General features: G+C 31.3%; 1 protein-coding gene across 2 annotated transcripts in view; it reads left to right on the top strand.

The window, feature by feature from the left end:
• LOC129805898 (chloride intracellular channel exc-4) overlaps positions 1–21,457 on the top strand; it is a 57,803-nt gene that overhangs the window by 18,319 nt on the left and 18,027 nt on the right. For both annotated transcript variants that reach the window (XM_055854135.1, XM_055854136.1), the window contains exon 2: positions 20,158–20,259. In XM_055854135.1, coding sequence (XP_055710110.1) covers positions 20,158–20,259 — 102 coding nt within the window. The remainder of the gene's footprint in view (positions 1–20,157; positions 20,260–21,457) is intronic.

Raw genomic sequence — 21,457 nt, 5'->3', positions numbered from 1 at the left:
ATTATTTTTATATTCTATGCGGTCGTTTTAATTCAAAATAACAGACTAGAAGCGATTTGTAATCCTGAGAAATAGTTTTTGAAGCGGCCCTGCAGTAATTACCTTCCACATCCATTTTATGGCAGTTTCAGCGCTAAAGTCAAACTGTACTGACAGCAGCTGTCAAAAAATTACCTAGATAGTATCACCTACAAGTTTTTATAATGGATTTAACCCCGAAAAGAGTGCTGATTAGTCAAGAACCTTTAATTCCTTTTCAAAAAACCATTGTAAAACTCGTTGTTTTCTTGAAAGATCACATTTTTAAGGGGCTAGGTCTGAATAAATGGGATCAGTAGGATCACATATCAAAGGTCTTAACACCAAGAAGCATTTACATCAAATTTTGGCTACATTTAATGACTTTAAGTGTGGAAAACCACTGGAGAAACCTATCTTAAAAAACATCAAAAAATTGTTCGGTGTACATTGTCTGAAAGGAACACTTAAATGAGTTTGGAGTGTAAGGATGTTACTTTTTCGGAAGAAGAAAGGTTTATTCTATATGGTTTTGATGAACTAATAAAATATTTACAGCATAAGTGGCAGAAAAGTCACTTATTGATGATTAGAAATTTTGGCGATGAAAGTATCATGATAGAGGCGTCCTTTTTGTACTACAGAAAGATACCCAAAATCTGGATTTCCAGTAAAAAGTTAGCAGAGATCTATAAGAATCTTTTAAAGATCATACTGACCTCGGTGATTCAGAGCTAGACCCTTAAAAATGTGATCTTTTAAGAAAACAAAACTTTTAATAACGTTTTTATAAGAAGGAATTAAAGATTCTTGACTAATCAGCGCTCTTTTCGGGTTTAAATCCATTATAAAAACCTGTAAGTGATACTATCCAGTAAAATTTTTAAGAGCTGCTATCAATACAATCCGACTTTAGCGCTGAAAATGCCATAAAATGGGTGTGGAAGGTAATTACTGCAGGGCCGCTTCAAAAACTATATGTCAGCATTACAAATCGCTTCTAGTCTGTTATTTTGAATTAAAACGACCGCATAGAATATAAAAATAATACATTTTTAAATTTTTATTAGGTTTTTATCAAGAAATTAATGACCAACATAATTAATTTTCCCGCCGGTTTTGACCAAATTTGTATAAAATAATTCTCGTGCACGCACGAATGGTAGTGAGCGTGGCTCACTACCATAGAAAAAGTTGTTATATAGATCTATATTGTACAAAAAAATTTTAGGCTGATCGGATCTACACACGACCCACACCACCCATTTTATGCAAACTTCTTAATTAAATTTCGCTGGGTGTAGGTGTAGGGGTCCCGAAGGTCCAAAGTCTCTATATTTCTTACTGTTTGGGCTCTTGCTATAGTAACGGTCGGACGGAGAGACGGACTGGCGGATGAACAAAGAGAAAAAGAAAACCACGAAAAGGTGGCAATCCTATACCCGCCAACAGTACTTCGGGATTTTTTCCATCCAAAACAATGAAGAATGAATAAATTTAAATATTACAAATTCCGTTCAATTCCACATCATAACATTGTACCCTACAACACATTTGGGATTTTCGCGTTCGGTATTTTGGCTTTCAGGATTTTGGCGTTCGGGATTTTGACCGGGACCCGTTTAAATATCGATTAATATACCTTAGTAAGACAACAAAATGTAAGAAAGGGGGGGGTTGCTTTATTGTCTCTTCTATATCAAAAATTACTTACATAACTAATGAATAAATATAAATTATTCTTGGACTTCCAAACTTCAGTTAATCTTTCCGTTTTTAGTTCCAACTACAAAATCAATATTTTAATTCGAAACAGTTTTTTTTTCAAAATCAGTATTTAATAATATTATTGCATAAATCTACAATATTGCTGACTAAAACAACATCCTACTTTCTGATTGTGTACAAACTTTAGAAAAACGTAACCTTAGATATTTAGAAAAATTCATTTTCACCGGTGTTCTAATCGTTCTTAACAGTAAACCTACACTGAGAGAAATCCGAAAAAGTTAAAATAACATTCCGAAAATGTTAATTTTACCCTGCAGTATTGATCCGAAATCGGTGTAAATAATACCCTTTTTAGGTGTATTAGGGGTTAAAGTTATCCTTTTTTCATGTTAATTTTACCCGTTTTACCCTTAAAAAGGTGTATAATTAACATTAAAAAATGTTGATATATTTTTACACCTAAAAAGTGTTAATGTTATGAGGAAAAAATGTTAATCGCACCCTCTTTTTTTTCTCAGTGTACCGACCCAACCACCGTTTTTTTGTCGTTTTTCCTAGCGCGCTCGGTCAAACGAAAGACCGCGGTAGGGTAGGATACTCAACAAATCATTCCTGAAAAAGACTAAAAAATTAAAATTTAAACACTGAAAAATATATTGCATGCATATTTTAAAAAATTCATAAAGTTTGATAGTGACATTATACTGTTTAAATATGTCTTAATTTTAAAAGGTTTTTAAACCGATCAGTTTGACCAAATCTTGGTAGGTTTATCGTTAAAGGGTTAAATTGGAAGTCTGTCAAGGAGCTTACTCACATAATCTCATCAAGCAGTCTCACTTCCTATGGAAGTCGTATCTTAGCAAATTATTGCATTTCTTAAATTTTAGGAATAATGGTAGAACACTTTTCTCATTCATTCGATCGGGGCCACTACCAGAACTAGAGATTCAAAAAAAAAAGATAGCGACTTAATACGGGCTTCAGACCTAAGACTTAGCCATATGGCTTAACTGCTCTAATTTCTTATCTATAACGATTTTTTGGAAAAATTTAACTTAGGATTGGATTATTAAAGATAAGAGACCTATAGATTCTCAAAAAGCAATAAAATTGCTCGCTATTGAGGATTTGGAAAATTTTGGGAACTGGGCTAAACCTCCAGTTTGAAGACCGCCTAAGAATCTTTAAGAGAACTCCAAAAGTTCGACTCATTTGAGACTTTATCAACATTACTTTCTTTTTTCCTTTTCAAAATTATCTTTTCTTTTTATTTTTAAAATAGTATTCAAAAAAGATTTTCTAATATGTGTTTCATATTGCGCTTCGTCTTGCTTTTGAATTAATCAAGAAAATGTCTCATGTAGGATACCAGTTCTGTCAGAACATTTAGTCCATGTATGCCAATATCCTTAAATTATTTCAGTTTTACAAGATTAAACGTTAATTAACTTTAATAGACAAATTGCTCAAGAATAATCTTAAAATTTTGGTTTTTTTGAAAAGTTTTTAAATCCCAGATGTCTATGTACCGGTTTTCATAAGAATTATCAATAATTTCCAGTATAAATCTTCTTGGTTCGAATAATGTAAATTGAGATATTTACAAGTTGTCCGTACCTTATGAAATTTGTAGCATTTTCAGGTGTTCACGCCTAAATTTACCAACTTTTAACGACTTAATGCAAGTGACGCCTTAACGTAGTTATAATCAAAATAGTCAGGATATTACATTTTTATCAGTTCGTGACTAATCTGTCTTTCGGCTTAAGCCGAAAAATGGCTTAGTTAGTGGGAAAGTAATGGGAATTTGGTCAAATAATTATTTTGACTATAATTACGTTAAGCCGTCTCTAGGCTTAAGTCGGAAGTGTCTCTAGGACCAAGTCTCCGCAGGTTTGATCACATTTCCTTGTCAATTGGCATAATCCTTAAATTTCTGTTTCTTATTGTCCTGAGACGCGTTGTGTTGATTTTGTTTCCTAATTATTCTGCATGAGTGGGTCACGGTATCATGCAGACTTTATGGTAGCTAAAATCATCCACTAAGGTTTTGTATCTGCCTTAAACGCGCTTCAGACCTAAGGCTTAACCATCTGGCTTAACTCCTCTAATTCGTTATCAGGTACGATTTTTTAGCAAATTGTTGTTTAAAATATGGATATTTAGGGCAAATGATCCATTAGATTTTGAAAAATCATTAAAATTGGTTGTTATTTAGATTTTTGAGACCTTAGGGAACTGGGCTAAACCTCTAGTCTGAAGCCGGCATTATGGCCAGTTCGAGCTGTCGTATTCACTTCAAATTTTATTTTGAATTAAGAATAATGTGTATAAATTCTTTTAATTATGTCTTTTAGTATGAATTCTATACATTTGTTTAAATCTGATCTGAACCAATTTGTTTACGATATAACAAGGCTCAATATATAATAAGAGTTGACGAAGTGGGATTGTTTAAGCCCGTTAGTATGATTCTTAAACCTCTGTGAGCTGAAATTATTAAACATAATTTGATAACTTATAACGTTTATAACCGTTAAACAATGTAATGAGACTAATTATCAGTGAATGTGAATATATAAAATCGAACTAACTTAGGAAATTAATCCGCTACTAAGTCTTTTCGATTTTATTATTCCTAATTACTTTTTATTCTAATTGTGAAAGATTCTTAACTAGATTTCACAAACTTAAGTTTCTATTTTGAAAGCCCATTTTAAATCACTTCTGAAATGGGTCATTATTTAAACGCCGGAGTGATACAACTGTAGACAATCTACCTTTCTTTATCTTCCATTTAAGCCACATTCGTGAATGTTTGACTAAATAAATGACTCAATATTTTGAAAAGGTATTCTAACTGTTTAAAAGAGAATTATCAGGCAATTTAAATAAAGACTTGGATTATGTCCTCTTGGAGCTCAATAAAGAGAAGTAGAGAAAAAAATGCGGATGAATAAATATGCGAATAAACGAACATGTTTTATGAGAGATACTTTTTCACCTTTGGCGGCGAAATTGAATGACTAACACCATACATGGCATTAAAAAACCAGGCACTACTTGGAGAGATATAAAATTTTTGTAAGAATCGTTTTGTAAAATTTCTCAATGTGTAGGTACTTGTTGTTGGCAAAATGTGTGCATTACGATGAGATAAGAAAAAGAATTTAGCTTCTAGATGGAAAGGTGATTTATTGTATTTTGGTACATGGTCACTTCATTCTTTAATAAGATAGAAAGAGAAGAAGAAAAAAAGCATTGCAAAGCGCAAGTTTTATATCTTTATAAAGTGTTGGGAGGTTTGTAGAAGAGGGAGGAGGAATATGTTTAAAAAAAAAGCGATGATGTTTTTTTTTTCATTCAACTATTCCCCTCATTCGTTTCTTACCTTTAATGCTACAGATAATTCCAAAATGTTAAAGAAGTGCGGTGAAAGATGTGTGTAAATTTTTTCTGCAATAGCTTTTTTTCACTCCATTTTAATAGGGGGATGGCATGCAATTTAGTGATTTACTTTCTCACACCATATTTCTTTTATTTGATTTTATAAAAGATCACAAATTTTTTGCACAATTAAAGAAAATTATTTAATGAAGGAAAGTAAAAAAAAAGTGAGAGGTTCTAACTTCTAAGATAAAATGTTTGAGTTATTATGGCAACACTATTTGTATAAGAAATTTGACATAAAATGTCAATAAAGTACACAGTTCTCTCCGATATCCGGCACTTCGATATCTGGATGACAGCTGCCAAACTCTGACGGTTGATGAATTCGAACTTATTTTTTACTAATTATGCAGCTTGTCCAGCATTAATTAAAATGTTAGTTTCACTTTTTAAAAGCCTGATAATTAATTGTGGTACAACATGAAACATAAGCGCACCACAAAGTAAATTCTGTTGTTTTTCGACATAAAATAAATTCACACACCGTTGATCAGATTCAAACAATCCAAATGTCATTTTGTCTTCCCGTCAGCCGGATATCGGAGAGAACTGTGTAGACCCCCGCTTAACCGTTGAGTATAGGTACAAAATGTCACCTGCATCATCGAATCAAACTGTTGGAAGTCTGACGATTTTATAAATATAGTTTTAGTGTACCAGGGTAAATAATCTGCCGCTTAAAAGAAAATATTGATTAAAAATTTTTGTTCTTGTACTTCATCTTGTATTCAATGGATCACAGTAGATTAAGGTACATTTGCTTTCACAAACATCCCGTCTGACCAAGTAAGCGTAAGTTAACCCTCTAACGGGTAAGACCGCCTCCAGGCGGTCTTCACAAAAATCACATTTACAGTGACAATAAAGGTTTTATTTATTTAAAAGTGCTATAGTGTCCTCGGTAATAGTCTTATAAACATCTCTTGAAAGTTTGAACTCATTTTGACTCTTCGTTTTGTTGCTATTCCCAGTTTTGTATGACATGTCAGAGAAAAAGCAACAAAAAATATTTGTGCAAAAAAACTCATTTCCAATTTCCATAAAAATACCGATTTAAAGTTATTTGACTAGAAGAAATTTATTTTTTACTGAAAGATATGTCATTCTACTTTGTATATTTTATTTTAAGAATTTGAAAAAAACTAAAAATATGAATTTTAGGAGCAAAAAGAGTTTCAAAACATTTTTATATTTTCTCACCTAGCGCCTAAACTAAAAAGAATAATGAAGAATTGATGGTTTTTTCGACTTTATTGGATCATAATTATCCTAGAAAACATTGTTTTAGAACTTTTTTTTCGCATATTAAAGAAAACACCGTTAGAGGGTTAAAGCCTGGATAGACCCCTGTCTTTCACACTTTATTTTTAAGAAGCTCCGCTAGAAAATACTCCTTAGAGAATATACGTGAAGGTCACTGTTTTCCATTCGTAGCAATGAATATTTTGAACTACTAAAATAATGTTGCTAGCCGTGTTGCTCAGCTGTCGCTTGCAAGATGGACTATTTTCCAAGAGATTTTATTTGTTTTTAAAATTCATACAAGGATTCTCAGTGTAGTGTTTTATTAATAGTTTAATAAATATGCGTCGATGAGTTTCATAACGTATTGATAACAATAAACAAATTAAGTTTTAGGAGACAATTTTATTGCAAAAATGTTTTTGCTTTTCTAAAGTGTTAAATCGTTATTACTGGTTTTACATATCAATATCCTTATAACATACACCTTCTGCACAATATCCAAAAGTGAAAATAAGCGGTGGTTTTGACAGTTTCATTCTGACTTGAATTTGACAGTTTCATACTTAATAAACTTAACGTAATGAATTTGTACATTCAACTTTCGATTTTTAAAATAATTAACGATACTATGCATTCGAACATAGTGTTTAGAAAAGAATGCATTATAAAATTTTCATTGAAAAAGAATCGTGACACGGAAAGTTTCTTCAAAATGTTCCTGAAATCGTGGTTGGAAAGTGAATTTCAGACAGGTTTTCTAAAGATAGAAAACTATTTAAATAAAATCCAAATGTTATCATTGTAGTCTGTTGAAATACAAAAAAAAATCAAAGGTAAAAAATTGTCAGGAATTTTCTGACTTTTATTCCATTAAAACTTTGGAATTTTGTGTGACATTGTGGAATTTTCACGCGAAAGTTCATTTCTTCGTTTTTTTTTTTATTATTTTCCTCTTTGTTTTTGTGAGATCGTCATTTGTGAGTCATTTTGAGTACATTTACACATGAGATGAAGAAAGAGAATAATCTCTCGTCTTATTTCTTTCCGGGCTTTTGTTATTATGGCTCATGTGTGTTGAGTTTAGATGGTTCCAACTCGCAATTTACCACGTATTTCTGATTTTTTTTTATCCTTTCATCTTTCTCATTTATACCAAAACATGTTGTAGGTTTTTCTTTTAAATAAAGTTCTTTCAAAAAGTCTGCTGGTGCATGGAAGTATTTGAAGGTTTCCTAAAAAAAACATGGTAAAATACGGCCTTACTAATTGATACGCTCCCAATTTCTAACAAAAGTTCGGATTTTGGGGGTCAAGCACCTTTAAACTGTGTTATTTTGAATGCATTTTATAGTACAATTCGGTTTACGGTGCAAATGTTGTTAAAATAAGGTGGTTGGATGACAAAGTAACTAGCCGCAAATTTTAAATTCTTATTGACTAAGAGATATCATTAAAAACGAATAGAGTGAATGTCTCTTTTACGATCGCGAGCATTATTAGGAAAGATTTAATTTTCATTAATATTTCCAACTCGTAAAATTTATGCATTTGGCACTTTTGTCAGTAGTTCGTAAATCATTTAATTACTGGAGGGTAGGGTTGTTAAATGCCTATAAGATTTTACAAAATTCACAATTTAAGGATTAGTAATTAATATAAATACATGAATTTTGCTCGTTGTTTCGCAGACTGGCAATATGTAAAAAGCCATTAACAAGACATAATTGACAATCAGTTGATATTCATTTCGGAAAAGATCCAGAAACTTAAATTATGATGTTTGAAACTGGGAAGTTTCAAAAGCATGTTTATAAAACTAAAGTTATTGTGCGTTGAGCATAATGCCAAGCGCACAATAATTTTTGTTTGTAAACATGTTTTCAAAATTTCCTATGAGAGAAAACATGATAACTAGATTTCTGTTTCATTCACTCTCATTGAAATGTCAAAAATATGTTTACAAAACAAAAGTTATTGTGCGTTGGGCATAATGACCAGCGCACAATAACTTTTGTTTGTAAACATGTTTTCAAAATTTCCCATCAGAATGAGCGAGATGACTAGATCTAGATCTCACTCAATCTCATTGAAATGTCTAAAACATGTTTAGTAAACAAAAGTTATTGTGCGTTGGGCATAATGCCCAACACACAACTTTTGTTTTGTAAACATGTTTTCAAAATTTCCAATGAGAGTGAGCGAGATGACTAGATCTAGGTTTCATTTACTCTCATTGAAATATCAAAAACATGTTTACAAACAAAAGTCATTGTGCGTTCTGCTTTATGTCCAGCGAACAATGACTTTTGTTTTGTAAACATGTTTTTGATATTTCAATGAGAGTGAATGAAACCGAGAGCGAGTTATCTCGCTCTCTCTAATTGGTATCTTTAAAAACATGTTTACAAACAAAAGTTATTGTGCGGTGGGCATTAATGCCCACCGCACAGTAACTTTTGTTTTGTAAACATGTTTCATATGTTTTATAAGGCCTAGCGCACAATATCTTGGTTGTAAACATGTTTTAAAAATTTCCTATAAGAGTGAGCGAGATGACTAGATTTAGATCTCTCACTCTCACTGAAAAGTCAAAAGCATGTTTATAAACAAAAGTGATTGTGCATTGAGTAATAAGGACTAGATTAACTCATTCTCTTCTTGGTGAAATGTCCAACAAAAGCTGAAAAATAGCAATTAGCTATTCTTAGAACAAAAATTTCTCAACACAAAAAATATTCGACCATCTTGCTCTATTTTAAACGGTCTTGTGAAATAAACAACCTCTTCAACAAAAAGCCATAACTTTAAGAAACATCTGTACAGATCTCTCTAAAATATGATTTATACTAAAATTTTCACTATACAGATTACAATTTTATGAGATTTTCAAATTAGCAGATATATTAACTTGTTTGTTGGGAAAACATAACAGCAGATACAGTACATAATTTTTGAAAACCACAAATAGGAGACATAATAAATTTTTTTTGGGAAGTCACGTTTTCTTGACTGCTAAATGAGGTGCATATAAAGAAGATACATGAGGGAGAGAGAAAAGAGTTACGGAATGAAAGGTTTTCTAAAACCACATTTTTCATTTAGAGTTTCACGATTTTCCATCATCATCATCATCTTATTCAGTGAAATAATTATAAAACATTAGGTTTTTTTTCTTTATTTATTAGTCCATAATTTACCTCTCGGCTACTGATCATGAAAATGATGCGATGATGATTTTTCAAGTGAGATGTTTATTGATTTCGTTTTTGTTGCAAATCAATGATCATCGCTAAATTTAGATGCGCCAGAGAATATTATTTTTTTTTATCTTACTCACTCTTTATCTCTTTCAAACTATTTTGCTTTATTTATCTTTTTTTTTGCTTTTCTGGTTGGCTTTAAAAAAAATTGTAAAATGCAAAACAAAGAGGGGAATAGATTTGTTAGTAAGCATTAATTGGTTGAGAGATGGAAGAGGGTAGGGGGGGGATACTAGAAGATGAAAAGAGAAAAAAATTAATAAATGAATGAAATGTTAAAATTTTTCTCCACCCACTTCAATTTTCTCTTTAGGAGAGTTTTTTTTCTATTTTGCAATTCATAAATGACTTTTCCATATTTAAAATACTAATTTTTCTAATCAAATTTATTATTGACTTTCAATGTATGTTAGTAGAAAAATATAGTTAATTTATTTTACACCATGTGACATAATGGTCTTCCCATGTGACTTCTCATCCTTTTTTTTCTATGTCTCAAGACAAGTTTATAAAATGCTGCTGTGTCAGACATTCAAGAAAAGCACATAATTTTATATTTTATATAAATGTGAAGGACGGATTCCAAGTGATTATAAACGTCTTTTAATTGTGACTATTGATATTTTCTGATTTACCAAAAGGGATTTGTATCATTTATAAGTAATGTTTTTGCATTAGATCAATCAGTATTGAATACTATAAATAATTAAATATCAAATACATATTATCATATTGATTGACAGAGAATATCACGTATCAATTAAAAGTTATTGCTCAAAAGGCCTTATTTAAGTAAGTTTGACTAATGCGAAGAACGCGTTATAACCGTTAATTTTTATTTTGTAAGTTTTTGACATTTCAGTAAGAGTGAGTAAAATCTAGTTCTAGTCATCTCATTCACTCTTGTGGGCAAGTTCGAAAGTAAGGTTATAAACTATGCCACAAGTTGAAAGACGTTTTCGGTTTCTCCGTTGTGTCTGTCAAGTTTATTGCTTCGCATTTGTCATTTCGCTCCCAAATTGTCTATTGATTTTTTTTAATCCACTTGGCAGTTTTCAAGGGGAATCGTTTGGAAGAAGGGATCGTTGTCTGTCTAGAATGGCTTGCCTACACGGTAAAAAATTTCAGCACGTATTTGTTCCAAAAATTAGCTCGTCCACGGACACCATAATTTTTGGCATAATCTTGTTCATTTTATGAGACTCAACAAGATACCCAATATTAGTAACGAATTTGTTCCAAATTGTAGCTCGTTCACGAACACCATAATTTTTGGAACAAATTTGTACCTTCTAGGAGGAACAAAAAGATACCCAATATTAGTAACGAATTTGTTCCAAAATGTAGCTCGTCCACGGACACAGAAAATTTTTGGAACAAATTTGTACCTTCTAGGAAGAACAAAAAGATACCCAATATTAGTAATGAATTTGTTCCAATAAATAGCTGGTCTAGAATAAAAGCGTATCCCTTACTCTCACACTCAGTCACCCGTCACCGAAGTGAAGAGGACGCCAAATCTGTGGCAATTTTCGTGCTACATGGTTTCACTTTTTTAATTCGAGATTCCCGTCCCCTTTTTCTGCTGCCAGCACTCGCATATGATTTCGTCATGCACGCGTCTGTATAAAACACTCTTAAGTTGATTCTTATTTGATGATCCTTATGAACTTTCGCCACCGAAATCCATCTCGACTGAAGTATAGGCCTTAACTGTAAGACGAAATCACTTACACGGATTTGTTCCCAACAATGGGAACTAAATGATTCCCCATATGAGTAACAATTTGGTTCCAAAAATTACCTCGTCCACGGACATCGAAAATTTTTGGAACAAATATGTTACAGATGTAGGAATAATATTGTTATGAAAAATATGTACCAATTTGTTCCTGACAGTGGGAACAAAACAGCCGAGTGCAACAAATTCTGTTCCAACGTTCAGGAACAAATTTGTATAAAATCAAATCAACTCAAATTTGTAGACATTCCACTGTATCAAAACGGTTCCAAAGGAAAACTCTTAACAAAATTGTAACTGTATTTTGTAACGAAACTGTAAAGAAAACTTTTTGGAACAAACAAATATCTTCTCTAGGTACAAGTTGATTCCAAAAAAATTTGTTCCAAGGAAAACTTGTTCCAATATTTTGGTCAGTGTCCAAAAGTTTTTGCCGTGTAGTGAGCCACAAGATGGAGCTGTTCCTTAGATTTCTAAAAGTTGGACAGTGTTGAAAGTCGGACAGTACTGAAAATCGGACACACGTCAAAAATCGGACTATGAAAGGTGGTTTCAGTACACAAATCAAATTAATACTTAAAGTTCTATTCAAATTATAAGTTTATTATTGGGAAATTCTCATTCTCAATAGCATCTGTATATACAAAATTTCAATGCAATCGTTATCCCATTTTGAATTTATACGATTTATACCCAATTCTAAGACTCAAATCTATTACAGCAAAAACTATAGCTATTGAAGGAAAAGATCTTTGGCTATATAATAAGAATTAAATAATAGAAGTATACATGCTAATTTTGGGCATCGTCAAGCGTAAAATGCAAGCACGTAAAGAGACATATACAATATATTCGACAATATTGACGTGTACAATTTTGTATGTGAAAGGGGAAATTAATGATGATGATGAATTAGAAGACATTTGGAAGTGTCCGCTGGAAAGACGTGCACAAACCATATAAAGACAATAAGAATTAAATGCAGCGAATAAATTACGTAAAAACACAAAAGTTCATTGAATTAATTGGTTCCTCTGAAAGTTTAATTATGTGTGTGGTTATACACTTTAAGTGTAAAGTCTCGTTCTTTTTTTGTGACTCATAATTTGACACACTACTACCGGTTAAGTGTTAACAATATCTTTTGGTTTATGTCGCTGCGCGAAGAAAGGTGAGAGGAAGAGATGAGAAACTAATTGAGTTGCATGAATTATTGCTATATATATAGGATTATGTGCAGACTTTTTATTTAACAAACACCTTATTTTCATAAAATCATAAAAATTATTGTTATTGTGTTTTGGCTTGGTAAGAAAAGAAGGTGAAGGAGATGAGACAAAATTACTCTCTTTTTGATTTATTAAGACTATTCACAAAGTAATGTTTCTCTCTTCCTCTCTCTCTGTGGCGAATTATTACATGTATATTTGGAGGCTTTATTCTTAAAGTTACGTTTTGTAATTTTCAGTGTATGTTATGTGACGATGATGTCATGTTCTGCAATATTTGTCGTGTGACTTTTTTCTCCTTCTTCACATTCACATGGTTTTTTTTTTCACTTTAATTTAATATTTCAAAGAGACTTATTTACTTTTTCAATGTATAATACACATTGGAATATTTTGTATATGTAATCACCTCTCAGTTGTCTCAATATGGAAATTTTGTGTTGTTAAGAAAAAGAAAAAAAAACTTATCTCTACAAATAGATATTAAAATTATATTGTAAGAAAAAAAGAGGAGAAGGGAGTGTTTTGTCACAGTGCGTCAACAAGCACTTTTGCTTCAATGATTTTTTAGTTCAACTTCACATAAATGGTGGAAATTTTTAATATAGAGTCAAATGCCCCTTTTGTGACCGTTTAACAAAAAAAAGTGAAATTCATTTGTCCATATTTTTTTCGCATTATATTTATATTTTTTTTCTAAGGAAAAATAGGGCAGTTTAGTGCCATATATTGTATGTTTTCAAAAAGCCTATACCCGAGAGAAACAAGCTAAACTTACTTAGCTTGAATATAGTTCATAAACATTTGGTAAATGGGTATTTAAAAAAAAACTCTGTGTGAAATAGTCTTAAAAAAAAAGTTCGTAAAAATTTGCAAAAGTTTGCAGAATAGAGTTCCATTTTGGTTTATGCAAATGTTATTTACGTTGCTCAAAAACATTTATTTTTCTACACCAGCTGTATTTTCTACATTGGCAGATTTCAACAAAACTCTGGTTTTTAGATTGCTAGTTCTCAATTTGAAATCATTCTACAAAAAAAAGACAAGATTTTGTCAAAGGATGTCAAATTGGAAATTATCAAACCTTTGATAAACCTTCTCTTCAAAGGTTTGCAAATTTTTGGAAATAGTAAATTTGTTTGTATTAATCTCCTTCTGCCAAGAAATCCAATTGGCGCATCGATTTACAAACAAAAAATTTTTCATTTGAAAACTCAAAAAAAAAAAAAAATTCTTTTTTTTCAAAAACGCGAGTTCAAAAATTTTGATTTTTTAACTGTTTGTAAGTATTGTGGAGTACTGTATTCCCTGAAAAGTTGAACTCAAAATTTTGAGTTTAACTGGTATTTTTTTTCTTTTTTGAAAATGTTATAAAATTTTGAATATTTAAAAAAAGCGTAAAAGTGTAAGCTCGCCTTTTCAGATAATGTAGTACTTAATGTTACTGATCAACAGTAAAAAATTGAAAATTTTTGAGAATGGGGTTTTTGAGAAAAATTAATTTTTAAATTTTTTTCAAAAAAAATTAAAAGACTGTTACAAAAAAACTTGAGCAGATAATACGAAAACGAGTTTATCGTTTCAAAGAGTATAAAATTATCTTTCAAATAAAAAAGAGAGTAAGAAGAAATCTCAACCCGTTCGCGAGCATTTTGAAATATTTGGCAAAAATCTCAATTGACGAATGAAGCGCGAGACGCCATCTTTGGCGCCATATATCTCCGGCCAGGAATTTTTTTTTGGGCGAAAAAAAATTGGGGGTATATTATTTTATCGTGTATTTTAACATATGTAAAATTCAAAAAACATATGAGACCATGAACCCGTGATTTGCGATTTTTTCGGTCGTCTTGAGATGAATTGGTCCTAATATAATTGCAATTCAAACTTTATGCCATCCTGAAATTCCACAAAACTACACAAAAATTCACTTTGTGTAGCAAACGTTTGCACCTTTGCCATGCACACTGTTGTTGACATTGCTGACGATTGAAGTGTCAAGAATATCGAAATTCGAAATGGCAGAACAATCAGCGCTAAAGCGGCGAGTATGTGAACTTGCACTTTAGGCTTCCGGTAGATTTTCGAATAGGTTTGGTTTGGCTTTGCAGTGGCTTTGTCTCGTTCGAAAGATTATTACTGAACGGAGCCATTCTAATTTACAACTCACTGATCTTCTGCGTGACTCATGAGAACTCTTTTTCTAAATTCGGAAGTGAAAAGTCATTAAAATTGCATAATAAAAGTTAAACAAAGGCAGCTATAAAATTTGTATTATTTTATACACAATTTTTTTGTCTTTTTTTTTACTATTTAGAGGATAATATAACTTTCTTTGTTCAGAAAAACTGTTTTTGTATTTGGGACACCGGTGTATCATTCGTTCTTAAAGGGTCGATGGATTCGGAATACATTTTGATGTTAACGACTATTTCTTACTGATGAGACATGTCACGAAATTTGTCATACGCATTTGAATCGCATTTTGGGCAACACTTCTGACTACTCTTGCTGAGATTTGTCATATGATAGTGTAATTTTGTTCAGTAATTCGCCCCCTAGAGGATGAATTCAGCTCTACTAACTGGAATTTTTACATGTCGTTTAGAATCATCAAACTTCTGATGATTTCCTGCTGTCAAAATTAGTAACTTTATATTTTATCTTGTGACTCTTCAAATTGAATTATGTCCTGTGCAAATTCTCACTTGTGTGCCATGAAGGGCAAATTCAGTACAAAGTGGGAATTGTCATTCGAAAAATTCTCACATTCAAGCTTTCGAAAATGCGATTCAGTTAATTATGGCAAATGTCATTGAGAATTATTCATTCAAGATGTTCGTTCATACGCCTGATTCTATGCTTTATTTAAAACGAATATTATTTTCGATATACAAGCCTTTTCAATTATCCTTTTAGTTATTCAAAATTTATCAAATGACAAAATATTAAGCCCATGACTTTTCTCACTATAAAACTCCTCAATAAAGAAATTTTCATACAATTTCTTGTTTTTCTACAAGAATAAAGCTTGGCCAATTAGTGGAAATTCGACTGTATTTCATGAATTTTTATACAATTTTTGAAAATGAAGAGAATTTTTACCATGGTAAAAGAGAAGACAAGCCTTTGAGACGCACAATTTTTACTCTCTAAAGTGGAATTTATGTGCAATCGACGACGGTTGAATTTATCATCAGGTTTCATCTCTATTTCAACCTCTTGTATAAATTGTTCTTGGACCCATTTATGTATACGAAAACACTTGAAGTCAAGCCTTATGTTTTAGTTATATTTATAAAGCTATAAAGGTGCTTTAATTATATGTAAATTTGTTTCAATTTAATTTACTAAAAAAATAAAATTATAAAAATGAAATGCAGCAGTAGACAAAAAAAAACTAAAGAAAAAGGGCAGCAGATGCTAAATCATCATCAAGCATGTCGACAGAGTGTCGAAATAATACTTTTCAAGAACATTTAAAAAGTAATTCAATTGTTTTGGGTGCACTTGGACAAGCAAAAAAATAAAACAAAAAACCGAAGAATTGCAAAAGTTAGTGTAGTCAGACACGAAAGGAAAAAAGCATTTAAATTCGATCTTGATGGTAGTTTTTTTTTTAACCCATATAATCCATACTAAAACACTTCTTTAATGTGGTTCTCGATAGAAGCGTATAATCATACAAGATCATGCAGAGAAATTATAACCTTTCGTTTTACAATTTGATGGTGAAAATATAAGTTATCGATAAGTCAACATCTGCTTCGTGACTTACCAGGAAAACAAGAGAGACTCCGCCAGGCAAAAGACTTGAGGAAATTGCTGTTAAAGTGCAAATTGAAAAATTTTTCTATAGCAACTTCAGTTGTTAAATGTGTTGAAAATTATTGGATGTTTTTTGTACTCATCGCTAAATTGATGATTTCAAATCGAATATAGTACAAATTTATAATTTCCTCTCAGCATTTCACTCTTAAGTACTCTTTCAGTGTTAAACATTGAAAATGGGAGAGCCATAGAAAAAAAGTTAGTGAAATATATGAGAATGGTAATGTTCGGTACGCCAACTGAATAGAAAACTACATCGTGGATGACAATAAAAAGTATAGAGACGCGCCTTTTTACACAAAACTCACCGCAGAGCTATTCTATCCTCTGTTGGGTGTCTTTTGCATTTTTAGTTTGTTCAATTTTTGCTGGATGATGACTTTATAACTTAGCACAATGACTGGACGAAGTTTCCAAATTAGATATATCCGTTAAATTCATTATTTCTAAGGCTGTCAATTAAGGTGGTGGAATTGGAATTTGAAAGATATCGTCGTTTGAATTAACAATTGCTCTATTTGCTATTTAAAATAATAAGACTTGTATAAAAAATCGCTTTTTTTGCTTTTAGGGCAGAATCACATTGACAGTAAAATGCTCACCGTCACCGTCAAAGCCCTCACCGTATTTCGTTGATTTACGCATTTTCATTGTAATTTTTACGCAAATTCTCAATTACTGTGTTACATTATCTCATACTCGGTGGCACTAGGTGAAAATAATATAAGAAAATTGAAGAAATAAAACGAAAATGTGATAAACGGTGAGCAAAAAAACTGTCCGAAAAACTGTAGCAAAAAAATCCTACAGTTTTTTTTTGCTTACCGTTTATCGCATTTTCGCTTTATTTATTCAATTTTCTTATACTATTTTCACCTAGTGCCCCCGAGTATGAGACAAGATAATATCGTAATGGAAAATTTGCGTAAGAATTGCAATGAAAATGCGTAAATCAACGAAATACGGTGAGGGCTTTGACGGTGACGGTGAGCATTTTACTGTCAATGTGATTCTGCCCTTAGTTGAGTTTTCGATGTTATTCTCTTTTATTTTTCATAGATAATCTATTAAATGTAAATAAAAACAATGGATTACTCAGCGTTGCTCTGAATTTAGATGATTTTAAAAGCACTATGTGTATACTGATTTGTACGAAATTTATAAAACCGTTATACGGGCTTCAGACCTAAGGCTTAGCTATCTGGCTTAACGCCTCTAATTCCTCATCAAGCATTATTTTTTAAGAAATTGTTGATTAGGATTGAATATTATGGGCAAATGGTTCATTAGATTTTGGAAAAAAAAATATAAAATTTCTTGTTATTAAGATTCTTGAGACCTTCGGGAACTGGGCTAACCCTCCAGTCTGAAGCCGACATTACAGCATTTTTATTATTGTAAATTTTATAAGGCAATTTTTTACTATGAACAGGAAAATATACAATGAAAGGGGTTCGAAAATGAAAAAGTTTAAGGTGTTTTTTTTTCATATAAAATTAACTTAAAAGCCAAAATCCCAAATAGATCATAATCCGGAAACGCGAGAATCCTGAATGAGCCAAAACCTCGGAAAGCCAAAATCCCGAAAAGCCAATATAATGAGAGCTGAAATCCCAAATGATCAAAATATTAAGAGGGATGAAATTATAAGAAGGATAAATGTGGAATAATTTCCTAAAACTTGGTAAATTTTCATTTTCATTTTGCCCTGGTGCAATCGTGGAAGTATCTGTGACCCTTTTACAAATTCGGTATTTTGGCTATCAGGACTTGAGCATTCAGGATTTTGGCGTCCGAAATTTTGGCTTTTAAAATTTTGACCAGAAACGCTTTTGAATTTGAAAATATCAATTGTATTTGGGAAGTGAGAAATATTATTCGTACTCGCCAAGCGTTTAAATTTGGGTGGGAGATTACTATACAATTAGTGAGCCTAACAGATTGATTGTGCAGTTTGAAATCCTAAAAACCAGTACCTACTACAGTGATTATATTCGCTTTTCCTCACTTAATTACTCGTTGTTTAATTAATATCAATTTTAGAAAAACAACAATAACTCGATTTCATTTCGATTTTATGAACCTCATTACTAGGTTTTTAAAATAATATTTCACTTACCCTTTCCATAGTATATGTATCTTCATAAATTGAAAAAATACTTTTAGAGTGTATAACTATAAATTTTATAATAGACGAAAAACCTTATAGTTACAAAGGATACTAAATCTTATTTACGATGTTTTTCTTTTACTAAATTTGTCAAACTTAAATGAAATAAACATAACCCGATGAATTGCTAAATATAAAATAAAATATTTCTTCTCTGTCTGCCACAATCATTCTAAGATAAAATTTTTTAGTTAGGCAAATAGTGTGTGCGAAAAACATAGACTAACATCGAAATCATATTATGGTGGTTTTAGTTCTATTGATTTGAATTTCAACTACAAGTGAAATGTCTTCAGTGTTTCGATAACTCACACTTCTTTTATTTAATTTATTCTATTTTGACGGAAAATGTCAAAAACATCGAAAAGTTTCAATTCTATTCTAATTCTGTACATTATCAGCTCAATCCTGAAGACCTTTAAGACCATTAGGGTCGAATGAACATCTCTTCGACATGGAACCCCTATTGACACTTCTCTCAAAATGTTGAAACTTATTTAGTGTATCTAATAAAATGTAAGTAATATGGCGTTTTTTCATTAATCTACGTTTTTCGATAAGGATAAGTGTTGAAATTTCGTATTCCAACTGGTACAGAGTAGGGCGTCAATAGGTCCTAACTCGAGTTCTTACAGTGTCAATAGGTGTTTCGTTCACCCTACATTGACGTTTTCTAAAATATTTTTCTAATTGAAAAACTTGTTCTGGATATATTTGGCTAATCTATGACACAAAATAACGTTTTACGTTAAGTTTAACTTATTCTTAGAAATTTTCAATGTCGAAAAAAACATCGAATGATTGATCTTCTGTAGTTCGATCATTATAACGATTAGGAAGATTCATTTTTTTTATATATATATTTCAAATAAGAAAAGATGAGAGAAATAATAATGCATGTCTAGAAATCCCTTCGATGGAAGGTCTAGTTCCTGTATCAAATGTTGTGCCAGCATTATTATTATTAATAAACATAATAATTTCCTTATAAACATTTTTGAATATTTGTACGACACGACATTATGCTATGCAAAAATTAATTAGCAAAAGTCTATTAGCCTCAACAAAAGAACATTGAGATGCAGACTTTCAGACATTCAAACTTCTATTTCATTCAAGTCAGATTGAGAATTTTACACTTCCAAAAGAGCCACAAATGCCAAGAAAGAATCATTCGATGAATCACAAATGTTTTAAAAGGCAGAGAAGTTAAAAAAAAATATTTTACATACTCTTTTATAAGAGAATACATTGGCCAATTGTCACCGTGTGGATGTAGCCGTTGTACGAGGGAAATGCATCAAATGGGAAAATTAACATATTTTTCTCTTGTTGTCTTTTATTTAAACATCGGTCTTGCTGGCTTTTTTCCCATTTTAGCAATGGCGTGGGTGAAGAATTCAAAGAGACTCAATTTTCTTTATTTTTTCTTTCCTATGGCTGTGGAGTTTAAATTAATTTGTGTTATTTTCTTTTTAGGCATCCACTATTGATGGACGAAGAAAGGGAGCTTGTCTGTTTTGTCAGGAGTACTTTATGGACTTGTATCTTCTGGCCGAATTGAAAACAATCAGTCTAAAGGTAATATGGGTTTTACAATAGTTTGTGAGAATTGTTTACCATTTTTTTTTAATTTATACACTGACCAAGGGAAGTGAGACAAAAAGATGAATACCATAAATATGCTATTGAAAGAGAAAATATAAAGTGAAATTTTTATTGAATTTTTAATGAGAAAATCCAGTTAAAATGTTCTGTTTTGATGGTAGAATTTGTGTCAAAGACACATTTCTAAATTTATACATTTTATAAATTCTACCATTCTATTATTACTGTGCTTTATCTTTCTTTTGCCATTCTATTCATGATAATTAATTCACCAGATGGTAGAAGGAAAGAAGAGGCTGAGATGACGTCTTACTCAATGTTTCTCAATGGTGAGATGAAGGAGCATGTGTAAGAAAGACAGAAAAAAAAACATTGTTAATTCAACAACTTGGTTAGAAGTTTAAAACAGAGGGAGAAAAATTAGTGAAGGAGCGTTGAAAATTCAGTGATTCATAATCACTTCCTATCTATATATTTTTTGCTGGTTCTTCTATTGATGATGATATAATTGTTTAAATACGTAGAGTATCTTCGTCGTTTGTTCTATAAATGAGCTGTTGAATTAAGTGTCTCTTGTGATTGGAAAAAAAACTGAAAACGGAAAGAAGGAGCGAACAAATACTGAATGTCTTTTATGATCTTGTTTTGTAAAGGCAAAAAAAGAATTATGATAACTGCATTTAGACAGATTCTTATTTTGTAAAAGAAATATCAGTGGACTCGTTTTTGTGAAGGATCAAGTGATAAAATTTTAGAATACCTTTAAGTACCCAAAGTCGATAACTAACAGTATAAGTCTGAACTAATACCAAAACAGATAGAAGAAAAATGTATTTTTACGTCGTTTTACACAACTTCAATTTTGCTAAATTGGTGTAAAATAATTCAGTCAGCGTTTTCTTTAATTGACAAATTTGATTGAGTTATTAAAAACACAAAAAGGGATTTAAAAAAATAGATAAAATTATCAGTAAAATAAATTATTGGATGTCATAAAGGGTATCTCGTAGCTTACCTACACCATTTTTCTTTACTTTTGTACATATGCTGGAGAAGTGATAGCTTTTTACATTCCTTTAATGCTAAATATCCTTTAACTAAGTCGATGTATCCTTTGAAGGACTTTCACAAAATGAGGAACAAAAAGGTGTATTTACAGTATTTAATATTA

This window comes from Phlebotomus papatasi, chromosome 3 (assembly GCF_024763615.1).
Source record: "Phlebotomus papatasi isolate M1 chromosome 3, Ppap_2.1, whole genome shotgun sequence".
NCBI lineage: Eukaryota > Metazoa > Arthropoda > Insecta > Diptera > Psychodidae > Phlebotomus > Phlebotomus papatasi.
The sequence above is the reverse complement of the archived record's forward strand: the minus strand, read 5'-3'. Positions and strand labels throughout refer to the sequence as shown.